The sequence below is a fragment of the Polypterus senegalus genome, chromosome 3 (genome assembly GCF_016835505.1).
Source record: "Polypterus senegalus isolate Bchr_013 chromosome 3, ASM1683550v1, whole genome shotgun sequence".
NCBI lineage: Eukaryota > Metazoa > Chordata > Cladistia > Polypteriformes > Polypteridae > Polypterus > Polypterus senegalus.
The window spans coordinates 38,999,396-39,014,861 of NC_053156.1; the positions used below are offsets into that span (position 1 = coordinate 38,999,396).

Below are 15,466 nucleotides of genomic sequence, written 5' to 3' on the forward strand. Positions count from 1 at the left end.
GAAGGCCCCGCCCCCCTGCTCTCGACCCACAGCCACTCTCTTGGATTTGCATAAATACATCGGTACCGCAAGCGAACTATGATACTTAGCCCGATGACAGAAGTCGCAAAATCAACCGGAAAATTCAAGCAAACTATCGAAAACAAACAGATCTAAATCCGTTAAGTAATTCTCTCGAGAAAAGCTCACAGACATACAGACAGAACACACTTGGACCACAAAATTTTTAAACCCGTTTTTTAGCGAGCACCTATTGGCCAAGGGTAACCTACATTCCAAACTTCAAGTCCCAAGTCATCATGGTCCGGGAGATTTCGTGATGAGTGAGTCACTGATATTTGGCTTTTATATATTGTGAAAGGCGCTATATAGGCACCCAACCCGACACAGACTGACACCAGAGGCACACGTAAAATGTGCAAACAAAAAGATTTATTTTTCTTCATCTGGAGGGCACATCTTCCCCGTGTCCCCCAGCTACGGCACAGTCCAAAACACCAACACAATATCACCAAAGAAATATCCTCCAATGCTCCCAGGCAGCTTCGTTGTTCCAGAGTATTAACCTGGTGATCTTCCACTTCTTTTTAGCTTGGCTCTTGGAATTATAAGCAGACCACTATTAGAAGATTTAAGGTTACATCTTAGAGTGTAGGGCATTCCAAAATATAGAAAGGTTAGTTAAGACTTTATAATATTTTAAAGTCAATTCTAAATGTCAGACAGACAGACACACACACACACACAGACACGTGTCCTTTTATTACAGTGCACATTTATTTTTGTTCTTTCTTTCCAGACCCAGCTGCTGTCACAACCTTCAGTGTGTCAAATTTTAACAGCACATCAGTTGAGATGAATTATACCAAGCCAGAAGGAATAATAAATGGATACAACATTTCAGTCAGTGAATATAATTCTTCTACATTTGTTAGAAACGTTCTATTGAGTGAATCAAGCACAAATACATCCATCACTAATCTTAATCCTGGCCTCAGCTACTTATTCAGCATTGCCACCTTTTCTGGGAATCTTTCGAGCCTGTCAAAAAGTATCATTAAGGCAACCAGTAAGTTTCATTTAAATCTATTCATGTTGATTGTTTTTAAAAGTGCATTTCTTCTTTACTTTGTAGTAACATGTTAACTCCTGTTACATTTCATGATCATCGCCATCCTAATTTTCTTTCTGCTTTTCCTGCTGAGACTCATGGTAGTGTTATGCTGATTCGGGCTGACCAGGTCTCCTTATTCCCATAAAGTTTCTCTACACATACCTAAGGAATACGCAGACACTCCCTGGACAACTGAGACATATAATCCCAGGCCATGCCTTTTATACATCTCTTGTGGGGGGGGGGTGCCAAGTGGGTATCCTAACTGCATGCCCAAAACACCCTAACTGGTTCTTGTCAAGTCACAGTAGCAACATTCCTCCTAAACTGCTGAGCTCTTCACGCTATCCCAGTGAGTGAGGCCGGCAGTCCTGCTCAAGAACCTTGTTTCAGTTGCTTATACTGCTTATACAGAAGGACTGTCTCTTGGGGCCAAATAGTCAACCAGTATGCCAGGTGGATTTGTACACCTGCAGGGAACCTTGGGAATTGCAGTCCTGATGGACAGCCTTGTCTGGGTACATGAGTGCCACCAGAGGGAGATGTAGAGAGAAGACTCACACGCTTTAAGGAGGCTCTGCCTGAGCTGGAAGTGCTCCCAGGGTGGAATTATGTGGAACCAGAATAGCTTCCAGGTCTGGTATAAAAGAAGCTGCTTGACCTCATCCATGTGAGCTGGAGGCAAGAAGTAGCAAGCAAAGCTTTGCCTGGAGAAGAGTAGAAAAGAACCATTATTGGAATCGTGCTTGTGAATATTTACTTTGGTGGAAGAATCTGCAAAAAAAAATTTTTGTATATAAAAATTCACTTTATTTGACCCCTTAATTGTGTATGTGCACTTGTGTCAGGAGTCTGATGTTCTGATGTGACCCCTCTTTGGTGATGATAGATAGATAGATAGATAGATAGAAAGATAGATAGATAGATAGATAGATAGATAGATAGATAATGTGAAAGGCACTATATAATAGATAGATAGATAGATAGATAGATAGATAGATAGATAGATAGATAGATAGATAATGTGAAATGCACTATATAATAGATAGATAGATAGATAGATAGATAGATAGATAGATAGTTAGACAGACAGATAGATAGATATGTAAGGCACCATATAATAGATAGATAGATAGATAGATAGATAGATAGATAGATAGATAGATATGGAAGGCACTATATGATAGATAGATAGATTCGGTCTACAGAATATATATACAGTATACTGTATATTACTCTCAACATGAATGCATTATAAATCTTAAAAGCAAAGGCAAATTTTGAGTATACATAATTATATAGTTAGCTTAATTATGTATGCTTTTGTTTATTCTATTTTCTGCCAAATACCTTCATTTTAAGCCAAGTAGTTCATGATGCTAAGTCTTGTTAAGAATAAAAAATCAAGCACTGTCACTTTCTGGGGTGGTGCAGTGGTAGTAAGGAGGCCAGGGTTTGTGAGTAGTAAGTAAGTAAGTAAGTAGTAAGGTTTGTGTCCTGGGTCTCCCTGCGTGGAGTCTGCGTGTTCTCCTTGCGTCCGCATGTATTTCCTCCTGTAGTCCAAAGACATGCAGGTTAGGGGATACAAAATTGGGTGTAGTGTGTGGTCAGGGTGTGTTTGTGTGTGTTTGCCCTTCAATGGACCGGCGCCCCCTTCAGAGTCTGTTCCTGCCTCCTTGTGCCCTATGCTAGCTGGTATAGGCACAGCATGCCCCGTGACTCTGTTCAGGACTAAGTGCTTTAGAAAATGACATGACTTTCATTTTCTTTTAAACTTAAATTTGATACCATTTTTCATTTAAGCTCTAAAATGAAAGACTTGCACTAGAAAATTTGCTCATAAAAATAAAGTATCAAAAACCATTTAAGGTTTTACATTCTGGAGGGGTTGCATTGGGATAAAGGAGCCAATCCAAGGCACACTGAAAACAAGACAGAAATGTCGATGCCGGTGGCATATACTCATATGAGGCTGAACTTGACATCACTTGTACACACTTCAGTGAGATTCTTACTCAGTTTTTGAACTGCACTTCAGCCTCTCCAGTATGTGCCTTGTTAACGCGAGGAGACTGGAGTCCCCACATCTATGAAGAGCACAGGCACACTTACTGTGCATAGCACTACAGAATGGTGCTAACCTAACCTCAGCTCTCCTGTGCCACATATCGTACAATGTTGAGAGATTACAATTAATCATAATAAACCAGCCATGCTCTGATAAGCTGTATGGACACTGGCACCCTGCTACACTCAACTGGAAAAAGCAGATTAAAAATGAATGGATGGATGGTTGTTGTCAAAGTTGCTTGCAACTTATAGTTTACCATACTGAAAAAAAATCTTCAGTACTTCAGTTGTAAGTTAAAAAATGTTTAATAATTGGATCTTAATGCTGAATTCTGCTTGAGACAAGCTACCTTATTTTCTTATTATTTTTCTATTCCTGGTCTTCCAATTTATAACTTATTTACATTTTTCTTACTGTGCTTGTAATTATTATGAGGAAGTGGGAAAGTTTTGATGTAATATGAAAATTAATTGCTTTATAGATGTGTATATACAAAGTCTGTCTGGAAAGTATCCAGCCATGTATGTAAAATAGACACATTTACGGAAGAAGATACAAGAAACATTGTACAAAGAACAATGACTCCTCAGGCCCCTTCAAAGCAGACACCTTGGGACCTCACACAGTTTTCCCAACACTCTGCAAAATCCTTTGCTGAAATCGCCATCAGCTGCCTTCTCGTATTTTCCTGAATCTCATCTACAGTCTTCCCTTTCAAAGGTGATTTTATTTTTGGGAAAAGCAAGAATTCCAGAAACTGGATCACTTTCAACAGATTCTCTGCCATCTTTGAAGCATTTGTTCCACACTTTTATTTGTGCTGCACTCATTGCATCGTCCCCGAAAGCCTTCTGAATCATCCATTATCTACTATTACAGTAATAGAATTAAAGAAAAACATACAACTAACATGAATAACAAAATAGAAATAAAATAAATGAACATAAATAAAATAAATAATAAATAGAAGTAATGTTACATAATCACAATTAGGAAGCCATCAGTATTACTGAAGTGCAAGTGAATACAAATGAGTCTTTAATCTTGTTCTGAACAGTTCAGTTGTAGACGACTCCTTTATATAATGAGGTAAAGAGTTCCACAGGCGAGGAGCAGCAACTGCGCAAGCCCTCTCTGTCCCCCTTGTTGTCCCCCCCCCTAGTTTTACACTTGGTACGAGGGACAACAAGAGACAACTGACCAGAAGATCTAAGCACTCTGGATGGCTGGTGTAAAACACACAATTCAGATAAATAGGCAGGAGCAAGCCCATGTAAAGATTTAAAAACTAGCAACAAGATTTTAAAATCAATTAGAAAACTGACAGGCAGCCCATGTAAAGAAGCTAATATTGGAGAAACAGAATCAGACTTTCTTTCCCCAACCAGAAAGCAAGCGGCAGCATTCTGGACCAACTGTAACCTGTGTATAACGGATTTGCTAATCCCAGAATACAGCGAGTTGCAGTAATCGAGGTGACAAAAAATAAAAGCATGAGTAACTTTCTCAAGATACCTAGAAGATAAAAAAGGCTTGATCTTACCTAATAGACGAAGCTGGAAAAAGCAACTCTTGACTACCGAACTAACCTGTTTCTCAAAAGAGAGGTTACTGTCAAAGATAACACCAAGATTGTGGACTTGAGGTTTGCAAAAGACAGAGAAAGAGCCAAGAAGTTTAAGGGGGGTTTCGGAGGAGCGGCTGTGTCTCCTTGGGGTGCGTTCAAGCCCCCCTCTTCACAATGCAAGTGGCAGTTGCGAAGCGAGCAGGGGGCAAACCCCCTAGTACATATATATATTGCCACAAAAGCCACAAAGAGACATAGCAAGGTTTGGGGTAGCCACCCGTATAATTTGGTTTCCCGGCTGGAAATCGTCTTTTTTAAATGCTAGCACTGCTGTGCACAAAACTGAGTCCAATACAGAACTGAGGGAATAGGGAAAAGGTGGAGGCTTTTAAAGGGGAAGACAGGAAGTGAAGTCAAAGGAGTCGGGCTCATGAGGGTCTTCTGCCATTGGTGCGAGCCCGGACGTGACATCACAGGGGCCGGAGCCGGCAAGGTCTCCTTCCATTGGCTCAGTCCCGGAAGTGACGTCAAGAGGACCAGGTGAAAACTCCCATGAACGGTCTGCAGGCAAGGGAGAAAAAGAGTCAGTGCAATCTGCCACATCCCGGTATATCTCGGAACTGTCCTTACTCAAGCCCTTTAGCTGCCTCCCATGCGCACGTGTGAGACAATATATACAGTGGTAAATAATCAAGCCTTGACTTAACAGAAAGGTTTGGGGCAGCCTCCTGTATACTTGAATGTGAAAGTTTGAGAAAATGGTCTTTACAGATAAGAGTCCAAAACAGAACTGGCAGGCAGACAAAAACATGGCAGATTTAAAGCTGGGCAGGGGAAATGACATCGTCTGGGCAGGAAGAGGAAGTGACATCATCCTGGCTTGAACCGGAAGTGATGTTATTGGGCCTGGAACTGGAAGCGCTGTCATCGAGCCCAGGCGGAATTTCTCATGTTCGATCTGGAGAGGAAAAAGAGATCAGTGCAATCTGTCATCCCCTGGCTTGGAATTTTTCTTTTATGAGCTCTTTAGCTGCCTCCCATGCACACAATATATATCTTCTTCCTTTGGCTGCTTCCATTATTGGTCGCCACAGCAGATCATCTTTATATATATATATATATATATATATAGTGTATACAGTATATATATATATATATATAATATATACATACTATTTATATATTTACAGTATACTATATATACTCCAGAAGAAAAAGTGTCAATTTGTTGAAGACATGTGTGTACCTTGATGATACCTTTGACTAATCGTCTCTCTGCTTGTTTTTCCTCTTTCAGCTCCTTCTCCTCCCACCAATTTGTCTGTAATCGAATGGCATAGTGACAGCATTACTGTGGCATGGCAAGCTCCGATTAATAATATCTCAACTAACTATAACTTGAGTGGCAACAATTTAGAAGTCATTCTTCCAGCCTCCACAAACAACTACACGTTTAAACAATTGACATCAGGAACTAATTACACAATTAGCATCTACAGCTGTGTATTTGATCCATACAACAAAAGCTACATCAGAGGAAACGCAGCATCCATTAACGCACATACAAGTAAGAAATTCTTTTTTTATGTGTTTTTGTATTGGGGTGGGGGTTGAGCATTAGCTAGCAATGTTTTCATCACTGTTTATAGGACTAAAGAAACAGAAACAAATTAATGAAATTGTTCATTTGTTTAAGAAGCAGATAGCACAGTGGCTGGAATTGCTGCCTCATATCTGCTCAGACTTGGATTTCAGTTTTCAGTTGCTCTCTAAATGGCGTCTACACATTCCCTCTGCCTTTGCGTGTTTTCTTTGGCCACTTCTTTGCTTCTGACTGTGTTACCACTACCTTGAAGAATTAGAATAAGTGCACAAATCACTAAACATTAACCTGCTTAGTCCCTGACTACCAAATTGAGGCACTCATAGAAAATCAATTGCACAAAATACTGATGTTATGGTGTCACCCCAAAAAGGAATTCAATACACAGAAGATGAAAAAAGACAAATTACCAGTGCACAACCAATAACAGTCAGGTGAAAACGTAAGCACACCTACGACTTATGGGAAGTGCAGTCCCTTGCGGTTCATCTGAATGTGCTCTGGAGAAGGTGGTGGTCATTAGCTGTAAGTTTTGTACCTTTTGTTTTTTTCTGCTCCTCTATTTTTTTTAACGTCTCTACTCTGATTTTTGGATTCTCCAAATTGGATTTGTGTTTTTGGGCTCATGTTGCTTAGGACTGCCTTTTGGGGATTTAGTTTTTTTTTTACTTTTTTTTGAGTATTTTGCTGTTTTCCTTTCAAGTTTGGAAATACATTTCTTTATTATAAAGATTCTTTATTTTCCCTGTTTTGTAGAAATCTGGGTGTTGATGGTTACCCCCTCCGCATTCTTATTATTTTTGGATCTTTTGAACTTAAGAGAATAAAGCTACATAAAGACCAGGGGCCTCATGTATAACACCGTGCGTAGAACTCGCACTATAACATGGCGTAAGCACAAAAGCCGAAATGTGCTTACGCACAGAAAAATCCAGATGCAGGAATCTGCGCATCTCCAACTTCCACGTTCTTCCGCTATATAAATCCCGATCAGCGTGAAACCTAACGCTCGTGCACGCGCATTATGTAACGCCCCAAATCCTCCCAGAATTACGCCTCTTTGAATATGCAAAATAATATAAATCTCCCTTAAGCGCAGCCTTCTGTGAAAAGACAATGGGAAAAGCACGGGGGAAAATATAAGAATTTCAGAGAATACCGAAGTGGAGGCAAAGTAAAAACATACTATTTGTTCAAATAAACCGTGGTATAATCAACAAAATCAAGTTGATCGAGTGACATAGCGTGTTGGAGAAACTTGAAAGCTCACATCCACAAACCGCACAGTGCCGGAAATAAAAAAGAAGTCACATATCAAAGTCGCCGTGAAAAGCCGAGTTGTAGCCCACTGTCTGAGTGTCATATGAAAGTTTATTAGGGTACAGAGAAAAAAGGCACACGGTGGGAAAAAGCACGAAATGTCCACTTCAATCTCGACATTTCCACTTTAATCACGTAGTTTATTTTGTCATTTAGTAGAAAATCATAAACTTCATCTTAAAATCGTTTAAATAACCAGTTTCTCAAATCACATCGTAATTAAAGTAGCACGTTAAATGCTTTGTTTTGTATTTGATCTTCTACTCGTATGTGATCTATGTGTGTGAATCACTACTTGCTTCTTAAATCGGCTCTCTTCCTCCAACTGGACACAGAGTCCATTACATTTGTGATATTACATTTCTCTGAATAACTAAAATACTGAGATGTATATGTGATATCATTTTCATGATGATAGGAGCTAAAGCACGTTATTAAACATGTGTTTCACTTCGATGAAATAATTTATTGCAGCAGTACTCAGGGGCGGCTCTAGGCTTGTGGTGGCACTGGGCAGAGGAAGAATCGGTGACTCTTTCGCCCGCCAATGTCATGCACGGTGGATGGCCACATCCGTTGCAGACACTGCATAGCCGCCTCGTGCCCATGACACAAGCATTTAACTTTGGCCGCTGTGTTGTTATTTTCTCTTTCTGTTTTATATTCAATATATATTGGCGTAGCCGTCACTGCAATCAGTGCTTTTCTTTCCCCAAGTAACCGATCGCCACACAATCAGCTCTGTAATAGAAGTTAACGTTTAAGGAACATTGAAATATCTTCGTAGTACATGTGTAATTATTCTATCCTTAACCACACTCCCAGTGAAGAATATAGATTATTTAAATGAAGTTAAAGTTTTATCTGTATAATTTAATAAACATATTTTGCTGCATTTCACCTTAAAAATGATATCGTCATCATATGTAAATACGCGTTTTATAAAGTGGCTCAGGTTGTGCGATATTATAACTATAGTGCAAGTTTACAGTGGGGTGATTGTACTTATAAGTACAAACAGATCTACAAGGTGCAATTGATTGAGTGCGTTTAAAGTTCTTGGGATGAAACTGTTTCTGAACCGCGAGGTCTGTACAGGAAAGGCTTTAAAACGTTTTGCAGTGGCTGAGACACTAATAAACAATATGCGGTTAGTTTCAGTGTATTTATAAAGCCGGGAAAAGGAAAATAAGGAGTAACCACACAGGAACAGTACCATTGCTTTGACGCTGGGTGCCGCCAGTCTGCAAAACCGAGCGGAGAACTTGCGTACGACAAGGTATGAGGTACCGTGGAAAAGTGCGTGGCTTTACGCCAAGTGTAGGTTTTATACATCGCGATTTGAACGTGGAAAAGTTCTTACGCAACATTTCTGTGCGTACGCACCGTTTATACATGAGGCCCCTGGAGTCAGATTTGTAAAAAAGAGGCATATAATGTGCATGTACAACTTTCCATGAGAAAATTGGGATTTACATAAGAAGACCTGACCTCAAAAGTGATGAATATGATGCACTGACTGTATTTCAGTTCCCTTTAAAAGGTCCAATGCTGCATATTTGCACTGAAGACCCTTCTTAGTCAGTTTATATTAGCTACCATTGTCATTTCTCAGGATTACAGACCAATGCAGTCTCTTGTTTCCAATAGTTGAATGAAGTAAAACCACCGGTGGGATTCACTCCCTGCGTACAGAAAACTCTAAATCTTACGCCCCACAGCCTATTCATAACTTAATGCTTTGACACAATATGGCCTGTTTGGCACCGCTTGAAGATTATCCAAACGGCCCTATACGAAATGAACGAGCTGTTAGAGACTGCAGGATTTTTTTTGCCCATGATGATGACTGGCTAATGAGCTGATCCGGGCTCCCATGAGCCATTTTCTTGGAACTATGTGTTGAGTTGGGCCAGGCATTCGAAAGACAGATTGTTCAAAATCACACTACACCTGATCATACACAGGTTAGGTTTTGGGTAACGGGCACTTAAAAGACCGAACTGGCTGACAGATCAGTAATATCTCTTTTTTTTGTATTAATTTTATTGCAATCCATACAAAGCAATCAAGTTTTTACGAAAAGAAGAATTTAGTTAAGAACAGATCGATCCCTACTCCTGAGAGAGAGAGCAAGCCAAACGGCGTAAAATTTAAGGCTTGTAAACATACCTAAATTAATAAATTCTCTGTGCTTCATGACCTTATTTTAAAATATTACTGATTAGATCCTGCCATATTTTGAAAAACTCTAACTGAGTATTTGATTTTTTCCAATTTCAAATAGTATAACACATCGGTTTCCCACTGACTTAAAAGAGGAGAGTTTGGATTCTTCCAGTTTATCAGAATAAGTCTGCGTGCCAACAGTGTAGTGAATGCAATCACAATTTGTTTGTCCTTCTCCACTTTAAGCCCCTCTGGAAGAACCTCAAACACAGCTGTTAATGGGTTAGGAGGGATTGTGAGTCCAAGGCTGTCTGACAGGTAATTCAAAATTTTGGTCCAGAATGATGTTAATTTGGTGCAGGCCCAAAACATGTGACCCAGTGAGGCTGGGACTTGATTGCTGCGTTCGCAGGTTGGATCTTGTCCTGTCTTGTGCTCGATATATAATTTTGAATTGTATAATTGTATGCTTTGCGCATGTGGAGCTCGAGTGAATTCTCTGCATTGCTACTTTTCACTCCTTTTCTGATATATTAATTGAGAGATCTTTTTCCCAGTGTACTCTTGGATCTTTGAAAGGGAGGGATTGTAAAATGATTTTATATATTGTAGAGATGGAGTCTAAGTCATTTAGATTGAGCAATATTTTTTCCAGCATGGATGAGGGTGCAAGATAAGGAAAATCTGGAAGGTTCTGTTTAACAAAGTTCCTGATTTGAAGATAGTGAAAGAAATGTGTAGCTGGAATGTTACATTTGGAATGTAATTGTTCATAGGAAGCAAAGACGTTGTCTATATAAAGATCTCTAAGCAAGTTAATTCCAATTTTTTCCAGATATTAAAAACTGCATATGTTTGTGAAGGTTGAAAGAGATGGTTCTCTTGCAGAGGTGCCACAGATAGAAGCTTCTCCGTCTTAAAATGCTTTCTACATTGGTTCCAGATTTTAAGTGAGTGGAGCACAATTGGGTTATTAGTGTATTGCCGATAACGTGTGTTTATTGGAGCACAAAGCAAGGAATACAAAAGTACTGCAAGATTTTACTTCTATTGCGGTCCATGCCTGTGTATGTTCTTCTATTTGTGTCCAGGTTCTTATCGCCTGTATATTTGCTGCCCAGTAATAAAGCTGGAAGTTAGGTAGAGCCATGCCGCCTTCTGCCTTTTGTCTTTGTAGGGTCGTTCTTTTGATGCGTGGATGTTTTGAGTTCCAAATAAATGAGGTTATTGTTGAATCTAATTGCCTAAAAAATTATTTATTAATGTGAGATCAGTAATATCTCAACCGAACTTCAGCTCCATCATGCCCGCTGTGCTGACGAAGTGCTATATTCTGATTCTGCATGGTGTGAGTGTACAGGTCAACCATTCAGCCATGTCCAGTTTTCTTGATATAATCAGGTCAATCGACAGCACTCCTAAAGCAATAAGGGCCCCGACAAGTATGACATTGCTTTCACTAACCATGAGCAGTTTCATTCCTCTAATGTTCAATTCATCTGTGATGCCACAATGAGACTGACAAACACTGTGGTTTGGTTGGTTGGGTCAGCCTATGATTCATTTATTTTGAAGCAAAGTAGCATTGATTGTATGACTTGTTGAAGGTGCCGTATGTAACGGCTGGAGGTATCAGGTGGGAGGCTGCTCTACCAGTCAGTGAAGTTCTACAGCATTGTGATTGCAAATGTATGAGGTTGATTAGCATACTCCATATTTAGATGTTTCAGAGTGGCATTTGAGGCATCGTCACGTGCGCACATTTACAAGATGATTGTGATCTTATTTAGGTAGGTTGCGTACAAATGTGCACACACAGATTTGATAACAGATTTTGCTATTTTTTGCATTACAACAACAACAACAATATTTATTTATATAGCACATTTTCATACAAATGATGTAGCCCAAAGTGGTTTAAATGATGAAGAAAAATAAAAAAGACAAGATATAATAAAGATATAATAAAAGATAGACAAGATAGAATAAAAGTAAGGCCCGATGGCCAGGGAGGACAGAAAAAACAAAAAAAAAACTCCAGATGGCTGGAGAAAAAAATAAAATCTGCAGGAGTTCCATGCCATGAGACTGCCCAGCACCCTCTAGGCATTGTACCTAACATAAATGACCTCAGTCAGTCCTCATGGTATTCAGGGTTCACATGGAAGGACTTGATGATGATGGTCATGTGGACCTCTGGCCTTTAATCCATCAATGTAGGAACAGCATGGTGCTTTGATCAGGTGGTGCAGATCTCCACCACAGAAAACCGGAAAAAGAACAGAAGAGAAAGTAGGGGTTAGTGTGGATTACGGAGTCACCAGGAATAATCATTATAATTAAATGCATATACAGAGTATCAGTATTAAGTTAAAGTGAAGTTATGAGAAGGCCATGTTAAAGTAATGTGTTTTCAGCAGTGTTTTAAAGTGCTCTACTGTATTAGCCTGGTGAATTCCTATTGACAGGCTATTCCAGATTTTAGGTGCATAGCAGCAGAAGGCCGCCTCACTGCTTCTTTTAAGTTTTGTTCTTGGAATTCTAAGGAGACACTCATTTGAAGATCTAAGGTTACAATTTGGAGTGTAAGGTGAAAGACATGCTGAAATATAAGATGGAGCAGATTATTTAAGGCTTTGTAAATCATAAGCAGTATTTTAAAGTCAATCCTGAATGACACAGGTAACCAGTGTAGTGACATCCAAACTGGAGTAATGTGTTCGGATTTTCTTTTCCTAGTTAGGATTCTAGCAGCTGCATTCTGCACTCGTTGCAAGTGATTTATGTCTTTTTTGGGTAGTCCTGAGAGGAGTGCGTTACAGTAATCTAGCCGACTGAAAATAAAAGTGTCAACTAATTTCTCAGCATCTTGCAATGTTATAAGAGGTCTAACTTTTGCTATATTTCTTAAGTGAAAAAAAATGCTGCCCTAGTGATCTGATTAATATGTGATTTAAAATTCTGGTCAGATTACGCATACTTTTACACTTGAATCTGCGTGAAGTTTTATAAATGAGATCCCTGGTATAGGCTAAAGCCATGCTGCCCTTTAGAGTACCTTTTCTGGTCCAAAGACATACAGATTAGGTGCATTAGTGATCCTAAATTGTGCTTGGTGGGTGTGTGTGTGTGTGAGTGTGTGCCCTGTGGTGGGCTGGTGTCCTGCCTGGGGTTTGTTCCTGTGCTGGCTGGGATTGGCTCCAGCAGACCCCCGTGACCCTGTGTTAGGATATAGCAGGTTGGAAAATGACTGACTGATGACTATGCAAAGGAACTTCAGAAAGTAGAATCTACTGAAGGGTGAAGACTGAATAAACCGCAGCCCTCATCTAAACATATATATTGCAACAAGATCCGCATGATTGTCAACTGATGTCAAACCACAGCGTTTGTCAGTCTCATTGTGGCATCACAGATGAATTGAACATTAGAGGAATGAAACTGCTTATGGTTAGTGAAAGCAATGTCATACTTGTTGGGGACCTTATTGTCTTAGGAGTGCTGCAGCTGTCATGATCTGGCTATTGTTTTTAATTTATTAGCTTCTAACTGCTAAAATGATTGAAATGTTTTTGCTGGTTTTAGAGGTTGTAAACATCTGTTTTTGAGTCAGACATGTTTTTGACAATGTTAAAAATAAATCATGTTCTCCTGTTCGGCCATTTTGTGACTTGTGTTTTCTTGGCGGTCCAGACAATTGCTAGGCAGGATGGATCATGTAATGTCATTATCGTAATGGTCTGAAGTGGAAACCAGTAAGCGCTCTATTTGAGCACTTATCTAATAGTCCATTCTAGTAATGAGATTATTTCCTAACTGGCTTAACTACCACTCAGTTTTACAGATATAGCAAAGGAAGTTCTATTTCAATGTTAACTTACAGGAGGTAAAAGACTATATATCATATTCTAAATAACTATAAGAAACTGATACTCTGTTCTTGAAAGTAAGTAATTCTTACATTAACATTAAACTTTCTAGGACTGGCTCGTACAATGCATATTACATCATACAGGTTGTCCCCTTGGAGTTTCAGTCACGATGGCGGGAGTTTCAATCTGGATGATATTTGTACATTATGTTGGATCAGGGGGATTGTTCCCCCTTGAAGGTCAGAGCAGGAAGTATTGGTACAGTAGGCGCCATGGATGAAAAACGGGCATCTTTGGCGGGATAACGGATGGGCTGGGTGAATGTGCAGAATTGGAGCAGTTTATTCCCTCACACAGCAGGTGGCAGTGTTCCTCAGGGCTGAATCTGATTAAAACACTTGCAGGGTGACATGGGAGTTGGAGTCTGGAAACGCAGCCCAGTTGAGGTCTTTGGGTACCACCAGAGGGTGCTGCCGGGGGGTGGTTGGGGGATACTGCCATGATTTCCACACGATTAGGATTTGTTCTGGATGTCCTGGTAATGACTGCAGAAGCAGCCAAACCATTTACTTCTGATACCCGGCAACGAAAAAGCTAGTGAGAGTTTTTGTGTCTGCTGAAAGTCTCTTCAAAGGAACCTTTTCCATCATTCTGGCTCTTCTGTGACTTGATTTTGCTCTGTCTCGTGTCTTGGATTTCGTAAAATTCCTACTGTGTGGTATCAGTGATCTGTCACCCAGTTCCACAACTTATTCAAACCGCCATTGCCATGTGTAGCCAGTAGTTCAGCAGCACAATATACCCCGAAATAGCAGCACTCTCAAGAAAGGTCAGAAACAAAATGGCACCAAAAGATAAAAATAAACAACATAAAGAAAAAAAATCACTAATGTGCAGCCTGGCGATTGGAGATGCGGAGAACATCAACTTAGCATTGCTTGCAAGGAACCAGAAGATAAACTGGTGAACATCTCATCTGAACAATTCCATAATTTTATTTCAAGGATAAGAATTTTCCTCAGAGTAAGTATTAGTGGCACTGTATACTTCTTTGTGGGCTTTATTGATTTTGCTTCCTGTGTGGGGTCACTTCTTGGAGTCTTCATGGTGCTACTGGCAAATAACACAGCAAATTTGACAAACGAGAGGAGACCATTCAGTCCATCAAGGTCACTTGTTTAGCTGTCCTAATATTTCATTCAGATTCTTCTTATAGGTTGTCAAGAATTCTGCTTTAGCTCCATGTCTTGGTAATTTGCCCTGGGTTCCTACAACATTTTGAGTAAAGAAGTGCTTCCTCCTGACTTCTGTGTCTTCACTTCCATTGGTGTCCTCGAGGATGTGATTCAAAGAATTCTGCTGGATCTACTAAATTAATACCTTTGAGGATTTTAAATACCTGAATTAGGTCCCCACGCTGTCTCCCCTGCTCGAGACCAAACGGGTTTACTTCTCTGAGTGTGTCAGAGTATGACATGTACTCAAGTCAGGAGACACACTTGGCTGCTCTTCTCTGCACGGTTTCAAGTGCTGCTATGTCTTTTTTATCGTGGTGACCGGAACTGCACAGAACACTCCAACAGCAAGGACATTATATTCATCACATCTGCTCCAACTCCATCGGGGGATTATTTTGTCTGTGGCAAAATAATGGATGAATCTACTGTATGTGACCAAAACGTTCCTCCAAATCAGAATTAGAGGACATCAACCATTCAAATCCCATTATTAATGTAAGGCATACTAAGAT

The 15,466-nt window shown here is 39.9% G+C and overlaps 1 protein-coding gene across 1 annotated transcript in view; it reads left to right on the top strand.

The window, feature by feature from the left end:
• LOC120525040 (fibronectin-like) overlaps positions 1 to 15,466 on the top strand; it is an 84,044-nt gene that overhangs the window by 53,699 nt on the left and 14,879 nt on the right. The window contains exons 6-7 of the mRNA XM_039746990.1: positions 800 to 1,069; positions 6,050 to 6,319. Of these exons, the coding sequence (XP_039602924.1) occupies positions 800 to 1,069; positions 6,050 to 6,319 (540 nt within the window). The remainder of the gene's footprint in view (positions 1 to 799; positions 1,070 to 6,049; positions 6,320 to 15,466) is intronic.